At 65.7% G+C, this 22,095-nt stretch overlaps 1 protein-coding gene across 3 annotated transcripts; it reads right to left on the reverse strand.

Annotated features, from left to right (window-relative positions):
- Positions 1–120: 120 nt before the first annotated feature.
- SREBF1 (sterol regulatory element binding transcription factor 1) lies at positions 121–17,440 on the reverse strand. Of its 3 annotated transcripts, XM_051829023.2 has the most exons (20): positions 17,215–17,440; positions 9,330–9,426; positions 6,574–7,011; positions 6,300–6,475; positions 6,061–6,198; positions 5,739–5,960; positions 5,326–5,440; positions 4,835–5,055; positions 4,462–4,663; positions 4,186–4,364; positions 3,794–4,055; positions 3,533–3,699; positions 3,201–3,369; positions 2,746–2,860; positions 2,470–2,579; positions 2,213–2,345; positions 1,855–2,020; positions 1,269–1,469; positions 1,049–1,160; positions 121–871 (listed from the first exon to the last, which is right to left on the reverse strand). In XM_051829023.2, the coding sequence occupies exons 1-20, from the start codon at positions 17,320–17,322 to the stop codon at positions 627–629; spliced, it is 3,576 nt and encodes a 1,191-aa protein (XP_051684983.1). In that variant the 5' UTR covers positions 17,323–17,440; the 3' UTR covers positions 121–626. The 3 variants fall into 3 exon arrangements, with proteins under 3 accessions (XP_051684983.1, XP_051684982.1, XP_069917647.1); XM_051829022.2 differs by lacking the exon at positions 9,330–9,426 and having other exon boundaries at positions 17,232–17,439; XM_070061546.1 differs by lacking the exon at positions 17,215–17,440.
- Positions 17,441–22,095: the final 4,655 nt, after the last annotated feature.

Raw genomic sequence — 22,095 nt, forward strand, 5'->3', positions numbered from 1 at the left:
TTTGTCCCACCTCCTCCCACCGGGGCGGGGCCTTTGCCTAGGCACTGCATCCCAAAGGCCAAAAAGACTTTCTGGTCAGCTGACCACACACCGCTCCTCCTCACAAGCGCCAAACTCAGGTTATAAATAATTTCATTTTTTATTCTCTGTACAAAACTCAACCTACGAAAATAAAGTTTGCAAAAGACAAAAAGTAGCAGGTGCACCTCCCAGAGAGAGGCTGGCTCACCCAGATCTACACTATATACAAGTCTTCCCCAGAAGGGACAGAGGCGCCTTGGGGAAGAGGCTCCCTTGCTGGCCGGAAAAGCCAAAATGGGACTCCCTCCCCCCCCACTAACCCCTACACCACCCCCACCCCTTCCTCGTCCATCTAATCTGGGAGGCGCGGGCTCGGCCCCCTGCAATCCCCACATGGGCCACTAGAGGTCAGCACCATCCTGGCCGCTGCTCGAGTAGCGGGAGAGCCGGCTAGGGTGCTGGTGGTGCTGGGGGGGTCTCACCCCTCCTGGCCTCCCGGAGCGAGATACAAAGGCCGCCGAGCGCCTTCCACCCCCGGGGGGCAGCGCAGCCGTGGGTGAGCCGCGGGAGCAGGGCGCTGGGCCGCAAAGCGACGCGGCGGGGGCCTAGCTGGAGGTGACGGTGGTGCCGCCGCCCAGGCGCAGGAGCATCTGCTGACAATCGTGTAGCAGCCGGCGGTCGCCGAGTTTCTCGAGCGTGCGCGCCGCCTCGGCCAGCATGCCCACGCGCTGGCCCGGCGCCGACAGGAAGCCGGGCGGCAGGTAGCACGAGGCTAGCAGCAGCGCCTCAGCGTGCTCCCGCCGCGTGGGCCGCGGCTCCAGCTCCGCCGCCGCCGCTGCCGCCGCCGCACCTGCGAGAGAGACAAGGCCCCTGTACCTCCCCGTGCGCGCACACGCGGGGGTCACCGGCCCCCGGAGCCCACGCACGCATGTGCAGTGGTGTATGCCACGGTGCTGCCCCCCCAACCTGTGCAGCACGAAGCTGGGGGCTCCCCCACGCCCCTGAAAGGGTCAGCCCCGACCCTTACCTCCTTTGCCACCAGGGCCTGCCCGCTTCCGCAGGCTGCGGTCCAGGAGCTGGTGCGTCCGCGCGGGGCTGGCCCCCGCCATCAGCCTGGCAGTAGCCTCGTGCAGGAATACCTGGCGCGAGTTGGGCGCGGGGAGGGGCGGGAAGTCGAAAGGTCAGGCCCAGAGCCACCTGCCCCTGCCAACCACTGCGCGCGAGGCCAGGGGTCCGTGGACACTCACCCTCCGCATGGCGGGCCGGAAGCTCTGCGCCAGACGTCTCAGGCCACTCAGGTCCCGCTGGAAGCCACGCAGCTCCAGGGCAGAGGCCTGGGGCCCGTTGCTGGGGCCCTGGGACCCCTGGGCAGCTGCAGGTGGCTGCTGCTGGCGCCACAAACTGGTGCGCACCACCAGGAGCAGGTCACAGAGCAGCAACTGCATAGCCTGGGGGGAGGGGGTGGCAGGCAGGGCAGGGGTCATGGGCGGGCCGCCCCAGCTGCGGGAGGGGCGGGGAAGGAGGCCCGCGGTGCCAGGGGCCGGCTCCGGGCTGCACTGCCGAGGCACTGCACCTGCCGCGCACACATGCAATGCAACAGCAATGCACCGCGGGGCCGCCCGCCTCTCCGGGCCCCGCCCCCACCACCTGCCCTCAGCACCGCCCGCCTCCCAGCCTCCCAAGAGGCCCCCTCCCCTCGACACGGCTCACCCCACCCTCCTCCTGGGGATGGAGGAACCAGGCTGGGCGGGGACAGCCACTCCCCCCCCCCCCCACAAGCCTTGGCCAAAGCGCCCCGGCCCCGCGCCAGGCCCCCAGCCCCGCGCCTCTCACCTTGTCGATGGAGCTGCCTGCAGGAGTGGTGGCCAGGCTGTCCCGCAGGTACCCGCTGGCCTTCTCACAGATGGCCAGGCTGGCCGGGCCAGACTCTGCTTTTGCCGGGCTCAGCAGGGCGCGGGCGGCCTTGAAGGAGTGCAGGGCTGCCCTGGGCAGGGGTCTCCTGTGGGAGCCGAGGGCAGGCGTGGTGGTCAGGGCAAGCCCCAGGTTCTCACCAAGCACCCCCCGCCCCCCATCCCACTCCGCGCGCCATCCGGCTTCCTGGGGAAGAAAGCACGGTGACACGCCCCCCTACCCCCCACCCCCACACACGGTGCTGAGGGCCCGGGGAGGGGTGAGCGGGGCCAGCACCCACTCAGACTCCTGCAGGCTCCGGGGCAGGTGCTCCACCAGGGGGTACAGCCGCTCGGCCGCCTCCTCGTCCTGCCGGAGCCAGTGGACCACCACGGCGGTCAGCGAGGCCCACCACTTGGCCACGGGGTCTGTGCCTGCAGGGGACAGGGGAGAGAGAGAAGGGAGGAGGGAGGGGGCTCCCTGAGCCTTTGGCCACACCCACACCGAGGCTGGGGCCGAGCCGAGGGGCGGGGCCAGGACCCCGGGGGCGGGGCTCACCGGCGGTGGTGGCCATGCTAGAGCTGATGGAAAAACTGCAGGCGGGTGCCCCGGCGGCGTCAGAACAGGTGTTCAGCAGCTGCAGGTAGCCCAGGGCGTCGGCAAATTCCCTGGGGGAGGAGAGGGGCCGGCGTTGGCACAGGCGGTGGGGTCCCCGAGGCCCAGGGGCACCGGCCCTGCCCACTCGCTCTGGGCCACCGTCTCCTTCCGCCAGGCTGGGGGACCCCGGCTCCGGCCGCTGGTGCTGCCTGCAGCGCGGGCCACGGGGACACTTACTTGTCCCCATCAGCCGACCCGGGGCTGGGGCTGGGGCTGGGCTGGGCCACACAGGTCAGGGCTCGCTCCAGGAGATGTTCTCGAAATAGCTGGGTCACCCGGGCCAGGGGGTCCACTGGAGAGAGGGGCGAGGCGGTGGGAACGGGGCCCACCCCACCCCGCCCCGCCTCCCCACATTCTCCTCTCCAGGGCCAGACCAAGGGTTCCTCCTTGGTCCCGGGGGCGGGGGTGGGGCTGGGGGTGGAGCCTCCTCTCCCCGGCTCACTTCCCAGTGTCACCTCCCAAATCAACTGCAAGGGTTGGGTTTGCTCTTGCAGTATGCTGGGGTGGGGGGGCAGAGACCCGGCCAGGGGCGCCCCACACCCAACACAGCTGCGGGGGCTGGTGGGGACCACCCAGAGCTGTGGGGGAGAGTGAGGGACAGGGACAGGGACAGGCACGGGCTGAGACGGCACCTGGGTTCCCGGCCATGCTGTACAGGCTCTCCCGCGGGGCACTGCGCACGGCCCAGTCCCCGTCCACAAAGAAACGGTGGCCCACAGGGTGGCAAAGCCACTGCATGGCCAGAGGCACGGAGCCACTCTGTGCCAGGCAGGCCTGCCGAGCGCTGCTCAGGAAGAGACGCTGTGGGGGAGAGGAGAGGGGGGCCGGGCTGTCACAATGGACGCAGACCCCCAGGGTGAGACCCCAGCAGGGGCCCCTGCTCCCCCGCCCCGCCCCGCCAGCGAGCCAGCAAGGAAGAGCTGCAGAGAGAAGCCCCCTAGCCAGCCCTGGCCCCCCCACTCACCGTCAGAAAGTGCAGGGCCCGTGGGAGACTGGTCTTGACCCTCAGAGCGGCCGCTACGTAGATCTCCGCCAGCGTTGCCACGGAGACCGCATCCCCCGCACACTCGGCTAGGTTCAGGGCACTTAGTGCCAGGTTGGTGGCAGCCAGGTGCCCGCCTGTGTACTTCCCTGGAAAGGAGGCGGGGTGTGAGGCCAGGGTGGGGCGGGCTGGGGGGCCCGGGGGCCGGGCAAAGCTCCGCCCCCCCATCACCACCAGGCATACCCATGGCGTGCAGCTGGTGCAGCTTATGGTACACGAGGGCGGCATCCCGGGCACTGGTGCGTGCGTCTGCCCGCAGCGCGCAGTCCCGCTGCAGGCCCCCGGCCCGGCCTGCCAGCCAGCGGCCCACCCAGAGGCGCTGCAGCAGGTGGCGGATGAGGTTCCAGAGCAGGCTGTAGGTCAGGTCCAGGTGGGAGGTGGGCAGCGGCCTGCCCAGGGCCCGCAGGGCCAGCCACAGCTGCTGGGCAGCCTGGGCAAAATCCCCCTGGGGAATGAGAGTTTTGCAGGTGAGAAACGCGGGTTCTGGACCCCCCAGTGCTACAGGGAGAGTGGGCACAGACGGTAGGGCGAAGCCAGTGCCTCCTAGCACCTCCCACTGGGGGCCCACCCCGTACCCGGGCCAGGTCCAGGTCAGCCTGCTTGCGATGCCGCCAGAAGTGCACGGCGGGGTCCGAGTGGGGCCTCGTGACCGGCTCCCCGTACACAAAGAGAAGCGCCAGGGAGATCAGCACCAGGAGTCCATTGCCTACCCAGACCAGAGGGGGCAGCAGCCACTGGGGCCAGGTGGGGCCATCTGGGGACAGAGGGCGAGGGCTGGGGACACCGTTGCCAGGAGACCCAGAGTCCACTCCCCACCCCCGCCCCCTCCCCCGCTCTCCAGCCCTGCCTACCTTGGCCGTCGGTGCCCAGCATAGTACGCCCGGGGTTATGGTGGATGGCGGTGGCATCCGGGGAACCAGGAGGCCCCCGGTTACCCACCAGCAAGGTCAGGGGGTTGCAGGAGAGGCAGAGGACGACAAGGGCGCACAGGGCCAGGCGCGAGCGGTCCAGCATGCCCCCGCTGCGCGGCGACGGCGGCTGCTCCGGCTTCACCTGCAGGGGGCGCCAGAGCCAGGGTGACCCCGGCGGCTCTCTCCCGGGACCCGGGGCGCGGGGTGTGTGTGTGTGTGTGTGTGTGTGGAGGCGCAAGGTCTTGGGCTTGCTACAGGCGGCGGCAGAACCGGGAGTGGGGAAGCGAAGCGGGCAGGGCCCCCAGGGCCCAACCTGGCTGTCCTCGAAGGCTGGGCTGTCCGGCTCCGAGTCACTGCCGCTGCCCGTGCTGCCACTGCCCCTGCTGCCGAGGGACAGCGGGCTGCCCTGGGAGGGCGAGCCGGCGTCCGAGGGCGGCGGGGTCAGCGTGTCCACCGCTTCGGGCTTCACGCCGTCCATGGGCGTGTCCGCGCTGCCTCCTGCGCCGCAGACCGACACCAGATCCTTCAGGGATTCTGGAGATGAGCAAAGGAGCAGAGCTGGGGTCGGGGGTTGGGGGGACAGGCTGGACCCCCACGGCCAACCCGAGCTTAGGACCCTGGGAAGGCAGCTAGGTTAGGACCAGCGCCGCCATAGGGCCAGAGCGCACCCAAGCACCGGGGCTCTGGGCCAGGCCAGGGGGCTGGAGGCGGGGCCAGAGGCAGGGTGGGCTGGGCTGGCAGCAAGCCCAGAGCCAATGGGGGCGGTGTGGGCGGGGCCGGGGGCGGGGCTGGCACAGAACTCACTGCTTTTTTGGGCAGCATTTCGCAGACTCTGATTCTCCTGCTTGAGTTTCTGGTTGCTGTGTTGTAAGAAGCGGATGTAGTCGATGGCCTTGCGCAAGACGGCGGATTTATTCAGCTGCGCGGGGTGGGGGGCAGGGGGGATGGGGAGCAAGATTGGCCAGTGAGGCCTGGCCAGGAGCACCAGCAAGGGGGTGTGGGGCGGCTGTGCAAGCTTGGCGACCCCAGCCACCTGCCGAGTCGCACTGGATACACGGCCCCCCGAAACAACCCAGATGGGCTGCCGTCTCTGACTTCGGGTCTGTCCAGGCTGAACCCCAATCCTGTGCTCCCCACCGCCACCCCCTGCTCCATGGCTGCCTCCGCAACCCCCCCCCCCCACCAGACCGGGGCTGTGCCTGTGCCTCTGCCCTCACCTTGGCTTCAGTGCCCACCACCAGGTCCTTGAGCTCCACGATCTTGTCGTTGATGGAGGAGCGGTAGCGCTTCTCGATGGCGTTGTGCGCCGTGCGCTTCTCGCCGCGGCTCTGGGCTGAGCCGGGGGCCTTGCTGCCGGCCGCCAGGCGGTTGATGGGCAGTTTGTCAGCATCCACGACCAGTGGCACTGTGGCCAGGATGGCTCCGCCGCTCACCAGCGTCTGTGGGGCCGGGCGCGGGTTACTCCGATGTGTGTGTGTGTGCATGCACGTCCTCACCCCCCACACCCCCGCCCACTTCTGCCCCACCCATGCCACCCACCTGCAGGGGCCCGGTCTGCACAGCTGTGCCGGTGGCCAGGGGGTTGATACCCGCCGCCTTCACGGAAGTCCCCACATCTGTCTTCATGGTGGTCAGGAGCAGCGAATCAGCCTTGATGAAGTGGGGCTGCAGCAGGACCTGGGGGGTGGGGTGGCGGAGGAGGCTGGGTCGTGAGCCCAGGGGGGTCTGGGCCAGGGGCTGCCACCTCCCTGTCACCACCCGGCCGGACCCCCTCTCACTGGGACCGGCTGGATCTGGGAGGTCACGGTGGTTGTCGCAGGGACTGCCGTGGCCGTGAGCAGTGGCTGGGGTGTGGCACTTGGGGCCTGGGTGTGCAAGGAGACAGGCGGGACCCCTGGCGGGGAAGCCAGGGCCAGGCCAGGCAGCGGCTGCTGGGTGCTCCCGGGAGGGGTCCCTGTGGACGGAGATCAAGCACCACGTGGTCTGGGATGAGCCCCTTGTGGCTCCCTGGGTGGCCAGCCTCGCCCCCTCCATCCCCCCTACGCCCCTTACCTGAGGGGAAGCCCCCAGAGGGGCTGGGGTAGCCCAGCACTGGCGCAGGGCTGAAGGGCGGTGCTGCTACTGTGGGGTTCAGGAAGCTCTGGGGTGCGAGGGACCCGGACAGGGGCTGCGGGGCTGGCGGCTGCAGGATGGTGAGGGGCACGGGCTCCTCCTTGATCCCGGGCCCAGGGGAGAAGGAGGGAACTGATGGATAGGTTTTCAAGGGGGCGGGCGCAGGCTGGGGAGGGGACACGGGTGAGGGGGCCGCCTTCGGCACCCCCAGGAAGGCTTCCAGAGGGGAGCTCAGTGTGGCAGGAGGTGGGGACAGGCTGCCTGGAGAGCTGGCGCCAGGGCTAACCGGGTCTGTGCCCCCTGTCCCACCCCCAGCATAGGGGGCATCGAACAGGCCGGGAAAGTCACTGTCTTGGTTGTTGATGAGTTGCAGCATATCTAGGGGAAAGAACAGCGGGGGAGAGGAGGATGAGTGACAGCGGGGGGTGGAGGCTGGACCCCTGTGGGCAGGTCCTCAACCACAAAGCCACCCACGGGAGTCTGTGCTCCAGGACACACAGCCATTTTGTGGACTCCGGGGGTATCAGGTGGTGATACCCAGGTGCACACATCCACCCGACAGAGAGGCACCAGGGGCAGCTGTGGCCTGCCCCACCGCCAGGCTGCAGGCTTCAGAACCCGAGCTCCAAGCAGCCCCACTATGCGCCGGCCCCTCCAACACCAGCCTCAGCCCACAGCACACAGCAGCCTGCACACACTTCTTTCCTGCACTCACCCACGGAAGCTCCTGCCTAATGCCTGGTATCAGGTACCAGTCTCAGCCATGAACATGACAGGCAAAAGAGCCCTACCCAGAACCAGGCAACTTCCTGGGGGGCTAGGCAAGTCCCCTATCTTGACACGGATGGAGGTAAAATTTGCCACCTGTCTTCACGGAGAACCAAAGCCTAGAATGTTCGCCTCCGACTCTCTCCACACACACGCGCTGCACCCGGGACCAGCCTCTGAGGATTCGCCCACAGGCCCCCCCCCCCAGTGTTCACCACCACCCTGGCTCAGGGCACGATTGTCTGGCTGCCCCAAGAGAGTTCAGAGGCCCACGGTCGGCCCTACCCTAGCTCCACGCACAGCCTCAGTTTCTCAATCCACGAAATGGACACATGCCTCCCACACACAACAAAGCCCAGTCCTTGGGCAGGAGGTGGGACAGAGGGTTTCCCAGCTGCCCGCAGGGTCCTGTGGGCACAAAGCACTCAGAGAGTTCCCACCTCCCTAGGCTTACAGGAGATGGGGTGGGGTCCTCCAAGAGGGGTCCCCAGGTCTTCCACCATGCTGGGGGGACTCCAAGGGCAGGGGCTGTGTCGGCAGGGGTTGTGGCTGAGCTAGACCACGGTTCCTCCATACCCATGGCTCTGGGGAGGCTGGCGTGGTCACTGGCCCCACGCCGCAGAGCTGGCCTGAGTGCTTAGTAAGTCAGCAACAAACTGTGGCCAGACCCCTATGTCCTGCTGATAACCAAAGCGCTGACCTCTGGGAGCAGGGCAAAAGGCACTATGGTTCAGAGAGAGCCACACGCAGCCCACGCAGGAGGATTCGCCACCCCGCCCCCAGCCCAGGTCTACCAGATACCACTCTATCACCTCCGCACAATAGAGCCTCAACCCCATCCAGGGGCTGGGAGCAAAGCTGGCATCACCCGCCCATTCCCCAGTGGTACAGGCTGAGGCTAGGGGCCAAGTCAGCTGCTGGTCACGCAGCCAACCACTGTGTCCCTGCGTGTTCTGGGCACAGACCCAGGCCCCAGCCTGCAGCCAAGCAGCCTCAGGACCCAGGCCGGGCCATTCAGGGCTTCTATTCCGCCTCTGAGAGCGAGGGCTGGCTGTGCCGGCTCCTTCCTCCTCACACAGCCTGGGACACACTGTGCACTCCGCTCCAGCCTGGCCACAGGCCCTCTCGCCCAGCTGGCGACGAGAGCCAGGCTGGCTCGGCCCAGGGCCCTCTAACCCACCTGGGGCAGCCGCCCACTGGGTCAAGGTGCTCTTTGGGACTCAGGAGCGCACCCCCCGGCCCCCTCCTCAGGCTACTCATTGGCACAACAGCAAAGATGAAGCCCTTCTGGACAAAGCTGCCGACCGTTTGCCTAGCGGGCAGCTGGCACAGCCAGGAACGCAAGACGGGCGCGGGTGCGGGCTCAGCGCCCCCCTCTCCCCTGCCGGGGACCCCTAGACAGAAACACCTTGTGGACTGCCCCCAGGTCCAGGTGGGTCATAGAGTACGATCCATCCCAGGCCTCCCAGCCCCAGTCCACGGGAGCCCCTTTTGACAGATAGGGAAACTGAGACCCGGACAGGAAAGCAGACAATCTATGGACATTGGGGCCCCCACTGCCCACCTAGAGGTCCAAGATGTTCACAAACAGGCCAGACCCCCACCCCCAGCAGGCGAGACAACGGCTATCCCTCGTTTCCTTCCAGCCCTGCCCAGGGAGAGGATATTGGGCCACCCTCTCCCTCCAACCCTCCCTGGGTCTCTGGGAGCTGCTACTGGGTCTCTATGCCTTCCTCTGGGTCGCAGTGGGCACTCAGGAGGTTGGGGGTGGTCCCCACCGCCCCAGCCAGCAGGGAACTGGCTCAGCCCCTCCGGCAGGCAGGGGAATCCTATAGCTCCCATCCCGACCCTATCTATGCATGAGAACCCAGGACAGCGATCTGCAGCAAAGCCAGAGGCACGGGGGTAAGAAAGAACCCCGCAAATACCTTCGAACGTGCAGTCCATGGCTCCGCGGTCCGCGGCCCCCGCCCCCTCGGGGCGTCCAGGCAGCTGGCCCCGGGCCGGTCTCAGCGCGGATTTCACCTGTCAAGACTTCGCTGAGTTTTTAAAGCCCGCCGAGCCCTCGGCCCGGCCCCGCCCCGGGCCCCGCCCACCCCGCCACGCCCACCCCGCGGCCGCGGCCCGGGCATGGGGTGAGCCCGCGCGACCAATCAGCAGCCGCGCCGCCGGCCCCGCCCCGCCCCCGCCGCCGGCCCGGGCTCAGGTTGCGGCCCGCGGCGCTGAATGGGGCCGGGGTTACTCGCGGACGTCCGCCTTTAACCAGCTCGGCGCCAGCGCCCGCCGGGGTTACTGGCGGTCACCGCGCCGCGGCCCGCCGCTTCCGCGACCGCCCGGGCACCACCCTTGAGAACACTGAGACCCCGAGTGAGGAAGGCACACATGCGAGGCGAGGGCGGCCTTCTAACTCCCAGGACCCCCGGCCACTGTGCCCCTACCCACGTCCCTCCAACAAGGTCCGCGGCCCCTGCCCCCAGCAGGTGCCAGGTGAGGCCAGACTACCCATGGCAGCCCCCTGGGAGTGCAGCGGTCGGTGTTGGGGCTGGGGGGGTCCCTTGTGGCCCCCATGGTACTCGCCTCTTCGGGAGCCCTAGCTGAGAAGGAGCCAAGTCTCCCTCTCACATACACACCCTCCCCCTCCCTGGGCAGCCACAGCCAGAGGACAACACAGGTGAGCTTTGGCACCTGCCCCAGGCCCCGGGGCCCAGCCCGTGGGTGCTCAGCACACGCCCACCGCCCCAGCAGGCTCTGAGCACACACGGGAAACTGAAGACAGGGGTGAGCCTGCCCCCCAAGGATGCTCACGGCTTCATTCATTCTTGGGTGGCTGTTGCCCAGTTTCTGAACGCAGACTTGGCAGGGGCCAGGGCCACTGTGCACAGTGCCCAGCCCCCTCCTCTTCCCCTTTCTGCCTCTGGACTGAGGACCACCGCGCACCAATCCCCCTGTTCCCCGCCCCCAACCCCACACCCCGCTGATGGAGGGGTTGGCGGCCGCCCGTGGCCTTGGGGAGGGGCCTGTGACCGCCAGGGGATTGTGGGCCTGGAGGCAGAGGGCCCTGCCCCACTAAGCTGCAGGGTCGAGCAGGGGCCTGGGGGCCTCCTGGTGGGGGCCCCTGAAGCTACCAGCTGGTCTTGGGGCAGATCTGCTGGCCAGCTCCTGCAGAAGCCACTGAATTCTCTTAACAGTGAGGGGTGGACTCTGGACAGCCAGCCAGCCCCACAGCCTCCCCCGGGGAGATGCAGCCACCATGGGTGGATCTGGGCCAGGTGCCAGCACCCCGCTTGCTGTGTGACCTAGGGCAGGCGGCCACTTCCTCTCTGAGCCTCCACCCCCTGGCGCCCACCCTGCAGGATGCAGCACCTCGACGAAAGTTAAGTCAGATAGTGAGGTGCCCGTTGCTTGAAGTATTCAAGACGGAGCTCCGAAGGTAACCGTTTCATGGAGTTTTTTTGTTTGTTTGTTTGTTTGTTTTTTCCCCAAGCAGGTTAAGGAAGCTTCGCTCCAATTTCCGGCTAAGGCGGCTGGTTCTGAAGCCCCGACCCCCAGCGCCGAGACCACGGACAGTGCGCATGCGTGCTGAGGGCTCTCTGGGTCCCCACGCTCTGGGACCAGAGGGTGGCCCCAGCCCCACCACCCCTCCCCACGCCTCCCCTCCTGTTCCCCGCTCCTGCCCTGATTCCATCAGCAGCCAACAGGAAACTTGAAACCATTGCCCGCCCCTCCTGGACTCCAGCTTTGGGACTCTGGCCTATTTATTCTGAGAGGTCAGGACAGAAATCCGGGGGCAGGCCAAGCCCGGCTCTGACCATCACAAGACGCTCACAACCTGTCCAGCACAGCAGCGCTCGGCCTTGAACCCCAACCAAGTTCGGCTTGCATACCTCCCGGGATGGGGAGCTCACCACCTCTCCCCACACACACAGCGTGTCTCTCTGACACTATACACCAGCTGTTCTTCAGCACCTGTTTGGTGTGTGTCGACCCTGAGCCAAGCACTAGGACAGGAGCACAGGAAGAGAGACCAGTGAGGCAGAGGGATGGTACGCAAAGTCACAGACGGACAGAAGTGGCACAGGGGCCGGCCCATGGCCTGGCGGTTAAGACACGCATGCTCCACATCAGAGTGGCCCGGCTCTGACTCCTGCCTCCAGCTTCCTGCCCTGGGAGGCAACAGGGTGTGGTATGGCACCAGCCACATGGTAGAACATGGGACAGAGGCTCCGGGGGGGAGGGGGCCCGGAGCTCGCCCCTCTGCACCCCTCCGTGATGGGTGCTCAGCCAGGACCCCAGGGAGCAGGGGCTGCCTCTGCTCGCACCCAGCGCCTTCTTGGTCTTCTGGATCCCACAGGTCGGCAGGTGCCGAGGTCCTCGCCGCTCACGTGTGCAGCAGGGGCACAGGCTGCCTTTTGTGTGCGCGCGTGCACGGCTGCCCCTTCCAGGAATGGGATGGGCCGAGGGCTGGCTCCCCGGAGCACCTGGGCATGGGTTCTGTCCACGGACGAGGAAACCAAGGCTTGGAGGGAAGCCACGTGCCCCAGGTCCCTCCACTGCCCGGCAGAGCACCGGGGTTCCTCTGCTTGCCTGCTTTCGGCACACGTCCTGCCGTGCAGTGTCGTCGTGCATTTGTTCAGCCTGTTCCTTATGCCAGGAATGCCCTTTCCTTCACCCTCGGTGCACCTGCCAAGTTCCTGTTCCTCCCTCAAAACTCGCTACAGTGTCACCTCTGCCTCCTGCCCAGTGGGCGCCACCCACCCTGCACTGGCCACGCCGTCCTGTGAAACTCAGGTTACGTGTCCTGGCTGCTGGAGTCTAGGAGGGACCCTGAACGTAACCTGGAAAGATGGCGACTAGCAAGTCCCCAGTGGGGACCAAGGCAGACGCTCCGTCTGCCGCCGTGGGCCCAGAGCACGGATTCGTCATTCTGGCTGCTGAGGAGTGACCCGGCATGCTTTGTGTGTCTTTGCGTGAGTGGCATCAGCCTCTCCTGTTGGCGTTTCAGACCTCAGTGAGGGCAGAACATTCCCTACACTGGGGTCCATTTCTACAGCATCGCCGGCACCGGGTTCTATTGTGGTTTTTCTTTTCTTTTTTTAAAGTACACTTTGGTCAGCTTTGCCTTAGTGATTGAGCCGTGGAGCCTTCCAGGTGATGGTGTTTGCAATTCTGAAGGGCCTGGGAGGTGGGGGGTGGGGTGGGGTGGGACTGTTGTGGCCAGGACCATTCAGACACGCCTGCTACACCACTGCACCTGTTACACCGGCTCCTTCCGCCCCCACGCCCCAGGCCGGGCCTCTCCCGGATGCCTTACCAAGTCTCTACCCTCCTCAGTTGCCCCAGGGCAGGGGCCATCGCAGGGGCTGCTTAGCAGGCAGGTGAGTGACAGGTGCCCTGGTGGGGAGGGGCCCAGTCCCACCTTGTCGCTAGTGCACAGACTCCAGCCCACCCCACACCATGGCTGTTCAGAACTTGGAACCACAGCCCAGAACATCCTAGAATCACCCAGAGTAGCCTCTCCCAGGCCCAAATCCTCCCAAGTAGGATGGAGGCCAAGCCCCGCCCCTACCCAGCAAGCCCCACCCCTACCCAGCAAGCCCCGCCCCCAGGAGCCTCTGGCACTCGCCTCCCTGTGGGCCTGCCTCTACTGCATCTAAGAGGGGGAGAGTGTGGGATGCGTCGCCCACAGCTGGCTCCCAGGTCACAGGGCCTGGGGCTGGCGGGAGACAGGCCAGAGACACTTCCTGTGGCCAGCGCAGTGGCGCCAACCCTGGCCATGCAGGTGAACGGGCAATGTCCAGATCCCAGGCCGCCAGCCCAGCAGTGACCCCCCCACCCCCAGCCTGGAGCTGGCCAGATCGCTCCCGCGGCTGGTGTCCATCTAGGTGACTGTCGGGCAGGAGGTCACTCCCGGTCACCTGCCTGCCTGCCTCCCCAAACCCACTCCCAGCATTCGCCTCTGTTCCCCTCCCCCTCCTCACTGAGCCATGGGGGTGGGGCTAAGGGAAGGGGCATGAGTACAGGGCTGGGGGAGGAGCAGGTTGTGCAGAGGGGTGGGCTTGGGGTGGATGGGAGGGTCGAGGGGTGCAAGGCTAAGACCCCACAGAGAGGAGGGGACTCTCCCTGGGGGCACCCGGGAGCCGAGGTTGGCCTGGGCTCTGGGGAGTCGGGCCCGTGGGGGGAGCTGGGCAGAAGTCAGTCCAGGGCTGTTGCCTGGGGATGGCCCCGGATGGCTGGGCCAGGGAGAAGGATGAGGCAACAGATACGGAGGGGGGAGCGGGGCTGGCACAGGGGACACCTATGGTGCCCTCTCTTGTGGGGTGGGGTGGGGAGGTGAGGCTGGACCCAGACTGAAAGCAAGGCCTGCCACTGTGGTGTGGCTGGGCACGGACAGGGGCAGGGGAGACCCAGGAGGACCCCCTGGAGGCAGCATCTGACACAGACCAGACGTGGAGCAGCCCGGGGCAGAGGAGAGACAGCTGTGGCACCCAGGGCCCCAGAGCGCCCCTTCGGCCAGGGCAGAGAGGTGCCCGTGGTCGCCACCCGCTCCCTTCCCCAACAGCACTGCGTTTCCACTCACCTCTTCAGCAGTTAGCCGTTTGTGCAAGAGCTGATAAATTAATCCGCCCAAGAGGAAGGCTGCCACGGCTCAGCGCTAATCTCCAACACGTGCCCGGGCCACCTCCCCCCTCCCCAGTGCCGCGGGGACCCCGAGTGCACTGCGGCTCATCCAAGGTCACGGGGCAGGCGCAGGACTTGAACCCAGGGAGCACCAGAGCAGGCTGGCGCCTTCACCCCCCAGAAGCCAGGGTGCAGCTCTGCCCCCAGCCCCACTCCCGCCCAAACCCACCCACAAGACAAAAGCTTTGGCCCAGGCTGCAGGCTGGGAGGCGGGGACTACTGCATGACCTCTGACCCCTCTTGTGACCCACTCCCAGGTCCCCAGCATAGCCCTTCCTGGAGGAGCCTCCCCCACCCCTCAGCCCCCAGTCTTAGGAACCCAGCTGTTAAGAGCTTAAGCCGGCTTTGTAGCACAGCAGGTTACACTGTACCAGCATCCCCTATGAGCGCCAGTTTGAGTCCCAGCTGCTCTACTTCTGATCCAGCTTCCTGCTCATGCACGGGGGAACGCAGCGGAAGATGGCCCAAGTGCTTGGCGGGAGTTTAAGGCTCCCGGCTTTGGCCTGGCACTCTGATCCAGGCAGCAGGTGTCCCGAGTGATGGCTGTAACCACTGTGCCCGCCAAGCTCCCAGCCACGAGGGAACACGCATGTCATGTCCCTGCGCTGCCCCCTCCCCAGCCAGCCCAGCTCGTCCCTGGGGCGCCTCTCCACCCTCACTTCTCTCAGGGGAACTGGCTTTCCCACTGGCTCTTCCAGACCGTGTCCAACCTGCCCAGGGCCAAGTCTGGTGGCAGCCCCCATAGAGGCTTCTGTAGAAATCCTCTCCCCAGCAAATCTCCCCTCCCAGAGCCCAGACCTTAGGAACCAAAGTGAGGATCCCAGCACAGGCTGGCCTCGGGGGTGGGAGGGGGCCCACTGCGGCACAGGGTAGGAGAACAGAACCACTGTGGTGTCTTTAGCAGGTGGAAGTGCGGGGGAAGCGGCTGGCCGCTGGCTGCGACATGGAACAAAGCAGATCCTCATTGTTGGGAACCGGATGGATGCTACTGTAATTCACCAAAAAAAAAAAAAATGCAGACAGCCTGGGGGGTGGGGGAGGAAAGGGCAGAAACCATACAGTTACAAGGAGTCCAAGTGGGCAGCTGATGATGGGCCCGCTACTTGGTACACATACTGGAAACTTGCATAGGGCGCTACTGGAAACTGTTGCATAGCTCGCTTAGAATGTATCTATTTCCCAGTGTGTAAAGTTGGTACCTTAATACACTTGTGGGTGTTTTGTTAAAGATTTATTTCTCTCATTGGAAAGGCAGAGTTATAAAGAGAGAGAGAGAGACAGAGAGAGAATCTTTCATCCTTTTAACAGTTGGGGCTGGGTCAGCCTGAAGCCAGGAGCTTCTTCTGGGTCTCCCATGTGGGTACAGGGGCCCAAGGACTTGGGCCATCTTCTACTGCTTTCCCAGGTGCATTAACAGGGGCCTGGATTGGAAGTGGAGCAGCCAGGACTCAAACCGGCACCCCCATGGGATGCCAGTATTGTAGGCGGTGGCTTTATGGGCTATGCCACAACTCTCTGGTCCCTGTTTTTGAAAAAGTGGATGAAAGGGTCAGTATTACAACTGGGTAGGTTAAGCCACCACCTGTGGCACCAGCATCCGAGATAAGCACTTGGTTGGAGTCCCGGCTGCTCCACTTCTGATCCAGCTCCCTGCTGTGGCCTGGGAAAGCAGCGGAAGATGGCCCAAGTGCTTGGGCCCCTGCACCCACGTGGGAGACCTGGATGGACTTTCCCACTTGGCTGTTGTAGTCAGAACCAGCAGATGGAAGACCTCTCTAACTCTAACTCTCTCTCTGACTCTAACTCTAACTCACTCTAACTCTTTGCCTTTCAAAGAAATAAATCCATCTTAAAAAAAAAAAAAAAAGTGGATTAAGCTTCAGGGCTTATTTCTGGTGGGTAGATTTAAGAAACATTTTCTTTCTTTTGTTAATCAACACTTCCTACTTTTTCTACAATGGAAAAAAAAGAAACCCAATGTGTTGCATAACCAGGAAAAAGAACAGAAAGGGTGAGTAAAGACAGAGAGAGAGACCCTCCCCCATAGTGGGCAGACCTCAGCCACTGCCCACCGCCCCCGCCTGGTCCTGCAGGGCTCCAGCCTCCCTCGCTGTCGCCGATGAGCACTCAAGCCCCGTCTGACCCCCCAACGACGCCCCCCACGTGGCTGCCCAAGCCCCGGGAGTCAGGGAGAAGGCCAGGCACAGATCTGAGTCAACTGTCCCAGCTCCCTCGTGAAGGGGGCACTTACGGGGGGAGGAAAGGGGGGACTGAGACTCGGTGGGCGGGCGAGGGGGCTCCAGCAGGATGGCAAAGGGTCCAGCTTCAACTCTGACCCTCCGAGCCCACGGGGATCCCTGTAAGTCGCAGCCATAGGCTGCGCAGGGCAGCGGCCACCAGGGTGCCAGCGTCCATGCAGGTTGCTCCTTTGCCCTTAGCCTTCGCGTCTTCCCACGGCAGGTGCATGGGGGAACTTCCTGGGACTTGGGGTTCGCCGGGCCTGCCACGTGGAAGCACCTGCAGCCCGGAGCTGCTCCTTAGGGACAGGGCGCCCCGCCTGGGCACTGCCCGGGGCCTCTACCCTCGCCCCGCTGGCCCCGGGGCTGGCCCTCAAGTCTGAGCTGTCTGCGAACCCTCCGCGTCTACGACGTGGTGGTGGGGTGGAGTGGGGTGGGCTTGGATGGTGGGGGCCTGGCCTTCGGTGGTGGCTTTACGACGCGTGCGCAGAACCCAGACCCTCTCCGGCGGCGGCGGCGGCGGCTGGCAAAGAGGCCGCACCGTGCGCACGCGCAGAGGCGCCTGCGCCCGGCTGAACTCTCAGGCCGGAGGGAAATGACCGTGAGTAACCCCGCGCGGACGTCACGGCGGGGGCGGGGCCTCGGCGACGCCCGGGTCCCAAGCTCCAGCCGCGGCCGCCAACGGGGCTGGGGAACGGGGCCGGCCCCCGCGGCGCAGGGCCCGGGACGCGTCCAGGCGCACGTGTCCTCCCCGCCCCGCCAGCGCCGAGCTGCCCCGGGACCCCCGGCGCGACCCCGCCCAGGCGGCCCGCAGCCCCGGGAAGCCCCCGCGTGTCCCCCACGCCGGCCGGGGAGACAAAGGCCGGGGCGCCTCCTGCGAGTCCCCCACCCTCCGCACCCACCGCCCCGGCGCACCTTCGATGTCCGTCAGCAGCGCCGCGTCCAGCTCGCACGGCTCGGCCAGCGCCTGCTCCAAGGCCGCCTCGCTGAAGGGCGGCTCGTCCATGGTGCCGGGCCCGCCGCCGCCGCCGCCGCCCCCGCTCCGCGCGTTCGAGTCCCGCGCCGGCCAAGTCGCTGGCGGCCCGGCGCAAAGTTCCTCGGAAACTGGGTTTCCCCGGGCAGCGACTCGGACTCCGCAGGGCGGGCGCGGCGGGGGCGGGGCCTGGCGGGAGGTCCCGCCCCCCTGGGTAGCCGGCTCCGCCCCCACGCCACGCCCCTCCGGCGGAACCGTGGAGCCCCCGCCGGGTCTCCGCCGGCCGCAGGGGCACAGAGCCTGTGGCCAGCCGCAGCGAGCAAGGGGGCCGAGTGGAAGACCCCACCAGGATGGGTTCCAACGCTGGGGTCTCTAAACCGGGGGTCGGGGGCGCGACCCGCTCAGTTCCCTCTGTCTGGCTGTGTGGGGCTCCAAGTGACAGCCGTCACTCTGCCTCGGTTTCCCCCATCTGCAGACGGACCTGGGGCCCGGGCTCGGCCTGTGGAGTCTGCCTAGCTCCTGCGGCGGGGAAGATAGTGTCTCATCCGGTCTTTATCTCTGGTTTCCTCCCAGACTGAGCTATGGGTAGGAAGCAAGACCCCAGACTAAACAGTGACCCGCCCGAAGCTGCAAACCCCAGAGCCAGGCCAGGGGTCTCAATGCGGGAGATCGACATCACTCAGAAAGAGGCCCCCTTGGTGGAGGGCAGCCGAGGAGACTCAGCAGGGGTCTGGACCTTCCGCCCACCCCCACCCCCACCCTCTCCCCAGGCTCCGCCAGTCAGGGCAAGTCCAAGACCGCCCCCGGCTGACTCCAGTTATATAGTCTGTCCGCTCACGTCCACACCCGTGCAGGATGCAGCCTGCAAGGGGGTGGGGGTGCCCTGCAGGGAGAAGCCAGCTGCAGACACCCGGGACCTGGGGCTCAACCTGCACACAGATAACCCACACCAGGGTCTCTAAACTACAGCGCCTGCACAGGCATCCTGCTCAGGGACCCCACCCAGGGCTTGCTCTCTCCAGATGCTGGCTGGGGTCTCCCAGGCTCGCCACCCCCCCCCCCGCCCCCCAGGAGGCCTCTGGCATCCGGTGACTTTCCCTGAAAATTCAAACAAGCCCTTCTTCCCAGGGGACAGGGATGGGATTAGGGGGTGCCAGGCGACGCCCCCAAGAACACTTTTCTTCCAAGTCGGGCGGCTGAACTGGGCACCGGGTACCGACAGAGGCAGGTACGGAATCCCCAGGGGCCATGGTCTTGGGGATCCGCCTCGCCATTACCGAAATGGGTTCAGCATAGCTCCAGATAACAGGGGCCGGTTAAAGCAAGGTCACTGCAAAGGCCCACGGGACCTGAGCCTGGTTGAAGCCCCCCCGCCCCGTGCTGCACAGTTCATGGCCGGGGGGCCGGGGGCCGGGGGCCGGGGGCCGGGGGGGGGGTGTTCGGTGTTGGTCACCAGGTCACCAAAGAAACACAGCTTGGAATTGACCAGATAAGGGGTGTGAGTGGGCAAGATGAGGGTGCGGAGGGCCAGGCCAGGGGACAGGGTTCTTCAGGGGAGCCCTGCTGGTCCCCACCCCCACCCGGCAGAAACCCCAAGACCTCCAAACGAGACCCTGGGTGCACCCCCTCTTGGCCCAGAGGCTCCTAGCACATAGCAGGATCTGGAGCGGTGGGCGGTGCTGAGGGGGTCAACGCCAGGCTGACCACGCGGCCCCAGCCAGCCAGTTCCATGCCGCTGTCTTCTGTCATCACCCAGCGCTTCCGGTGTGCCAGCTCCTTGTCTTGTTTTAACCCGTGCATTCCCCCCCAGCAGCCTTGGCAGGCGGCAGCTGTCACCACCCCATTATGCAGGTGAGCAAACTGAGGCCGCGAAGACGCGCGATTTCTGCTAGGCCAGGGCGGGGAGGGGGGGTGTTGCAGTTCGGAGAGCCCTGCCCGGCTCCGCACACTGGGCCACGGCTAGAGACCCGTGCTGGGTCGCTGGGGTGGGGTGGGGGTGAGGGTAATGGGGGCGCAGAGCCAGGCAAGCCCCGCCCCGCGCGCCCGGCGCAGCCAATGAGCGCCCCGCCCGGAGTGGGGTGACGCGACGTCAGCGCGCGGCTCGCGGGCCCTGGGTCACATGCGCGGCGCCTGTTCCCCGGGGGCGGGGCGGGGCCGCGGCGCGGCTGGCGTGTCCGGCCCCGGGGCCAGTCGGGCCCGGTGCGCGCGTCCTGGGCACGGCGCAGCCCCGCTTGTCCGTTCCGTGCCTGGGCGGGCTGGGCGCCTGCCAGGGCCTGCGCTCGCACCCGTGCCCTGAGCGCCCCGGCTCGGAGTGGGCAGGCATCCGGGCAGCAAGGCTGCGCGGGGCCGCCCAGAGCCAGCCGCGGCCACTCTTCATGGCTGCAGGCGCCCGCTGAGCCTGGCTGCTCCCGGCCTGGAGCCGGCGGGAGGAAGTCCCCCCCCCCCCGCCCCGTGTGTATGTGCGCGCAACGGAGCCCATGGGGGCTGACACGAGTGGTTGCGCACGCCGCCCAGCTTAGCCTGAGTCCCTCAAGGAGCTTCCATGGCCTGTTCTGCCCCAGCCCAGGGAGGCTCATCCCGGATCGCTGGGCACGACGGGCGGGCCCACGCCCGCTGCACTGTTAGGGCTGAGGCTCACGGACTGGGAGACTGGGGGCTGGGAAGAGGCTCCTCACACCCCAGGTGAGCACCTGCTGCACGGGTGCCCCCACACTGCCCCGCGGAGGGAGTGCCGATACTGGTCCAGTGCCACCCCCTCCCCGGCCCTCCGGCCACGCTGTAGTGACCCCACCCCCCACTGTACCTGCCCAGCCTTCATCCTGCCTTTAATAACAAGCCTGCTGCTTCAGGGTGGGACTTTGGCTGGAACTACCGGGAAAGAGGGTTTCTCTCCCCCTGCCGGTCGGACGTTTGCGGGGAGCTGAGCCACAGAGGGGGAGCAGTGCCAAAGCATAGGGCGAGGCGGGTTCCTGGCTGACACCGTAAGCACCTGGATCCAATCAGTCATTCTCTGGATAACCAGTTTCGGCGTCCAGGGCTCAGCTGAGTCAGAGTACCCCCCCAACGCCCCTCCTTGCAGGGTCTGGAAGAAGGCTCAGTGCCTCGGTTCTGGGGACCCAACCAGCTGTGAGCTCCCTGCTTCAGACCCGGCTTGGCACAGAAGGCACAGGGGGACCAGGTGTCCTGGGGAGTCTGCGGTGGTGTCTCAGGGCCATACCCACTTCCCCATAGTACAGGGACCCGGCTTAGGCCCAGAGTCTGGCACAGAAGGGACTCAGGCTCCAGGCTATGTTCAAAGGGCCTGGGGTTGCAGGCTTCCCCATCTCAGAGGCCCACCCCTCCCCCTCCCCATGGGCAGGTCTCTATCTCAGCCTGATTGACAGGAAGCAGGCAGGGTTTCTGTTGAGCTCTCAGGAGCCGGGTGTTGCTACTTTTGACCTGCCAGGGTCGTGGTCCCAGCACGGTCCCAACCATGGACCCAACTAGCTTCTATCAGGCAAGACAGCCGGGCCTGAGCCCCACTCCTGAGCAGGGCTGGTGGCCGGCCTTGGGGACTGTGTCACGTGTGCCACTCATCCAGGCCTGAGTGACAGCCCATATGGGCACCGCCAGTTCGAGTCCCGGCTGCTCCACTTCCAATCCAGCTCCTCGCTAATAAGCCTGGGAAAGCAGTAGAAGATGGCCCAAGTGTTTGGGCCTCTGCACCTGTGTGGGAGACCCGGAGGAGGCTCCTGGCTCCTGGCTTCGGATTGGCACAGCTCTGGCAGTTGTGGCCGCCTGAAGAGTGAACCAGCGGGTGGAAGACCTTTCTCTCTCTCTCCGTCTTTCTCTGTAACTCTGCCTTTCAAATCAATAAATAATAAAAATGCAATTTAATAAAGAATTATCTAATGCAGGTGGCAGGCGTGGCTCCAGTGATGGGGCTGCTGCCACCCATGTGGGAGACCCGGGCTGGGTTCCTGGCCCCTGCTTTGGCCCCAGAAGGATCCGCTGCAGGCACTCGGGACGGGACGTTAACAGGCTGGTCGGAGCTCTCCGTCTCTCCAGTGTATACTCATTGGCAGGGAGTGGGCAAAGATCTGAACGTTTGGGGCCCCCGCGGTGATGCAGCCCCACCTCTGCCTCCAGCCCAGTTTCCTGCGAATTCTAGCCGGCAGCAGATGATGGCTCAGGTGCTTGGGTCCCTAGCCACGCCTCTGCAAAACCTGGCTGGGGCTCCTGGCTCTTGGCTCCAGCCTGGCCCAGCTCCAGCTCTTACAGGCATTGGGGGAGTGAACCAGCAGGTGGAAGATCTCTTTCTCTGTCACTCTGCCTTACAAATAAACACATTATTTTTTAAGTTTAAACTCCTGAGTTCTTGGCTCTCCCTTGTAATGATGGTCACACAACCCCACGAAGACGTTAAAAACTGCCCAGTGAGGGGCCCAGCGCTGTGGTGTAGTGGGTAAGGCTGCTGCCTGCAGTGCCACCATCCCATATAGGCGCAGGTTCTAGTCCTGGCTGCTCCACTTCTGATCCAGCTCTCTGCTGTGGCCTGGGAAAGCAGTGGAAGATGACCCAAGTCCTTGGGCCCCTGCACCTATATGGGGGACCTGGAAGAAGCTCCTGGCTCCTGATAGGTTACGGCCATCTGGGGAGTGAACCAGAGGGATGGAAGACCTCTCCTCTCTCTCTCTCTCTCTGCCTCTCCTTCTCTCCTCTCCTTTCAATACCCAGTGATACACTGCAAAGGCAGAATTGTGTGCTAGCTGCATTCTCTCTCAGTAAGTTGCTAACATAAACGGTGAGGATAGGCCTCAAGTTCAG

Source organism: Oryctolagus cuniculus, chromosome 17 (assembly GCF_964237555.1).
Source record: "Oryctolagus cuniculus chromosome 17, mOryCun1.1, whole genome shotgun sequence".
In the NCBI taxonomy this organism is placed as follows: Eukaryota; Metazoa; Chordata; class Mammalia; order Lagomorpha; family Leporidae; genus Oryctolagus; species Oryctolagus cuniculus.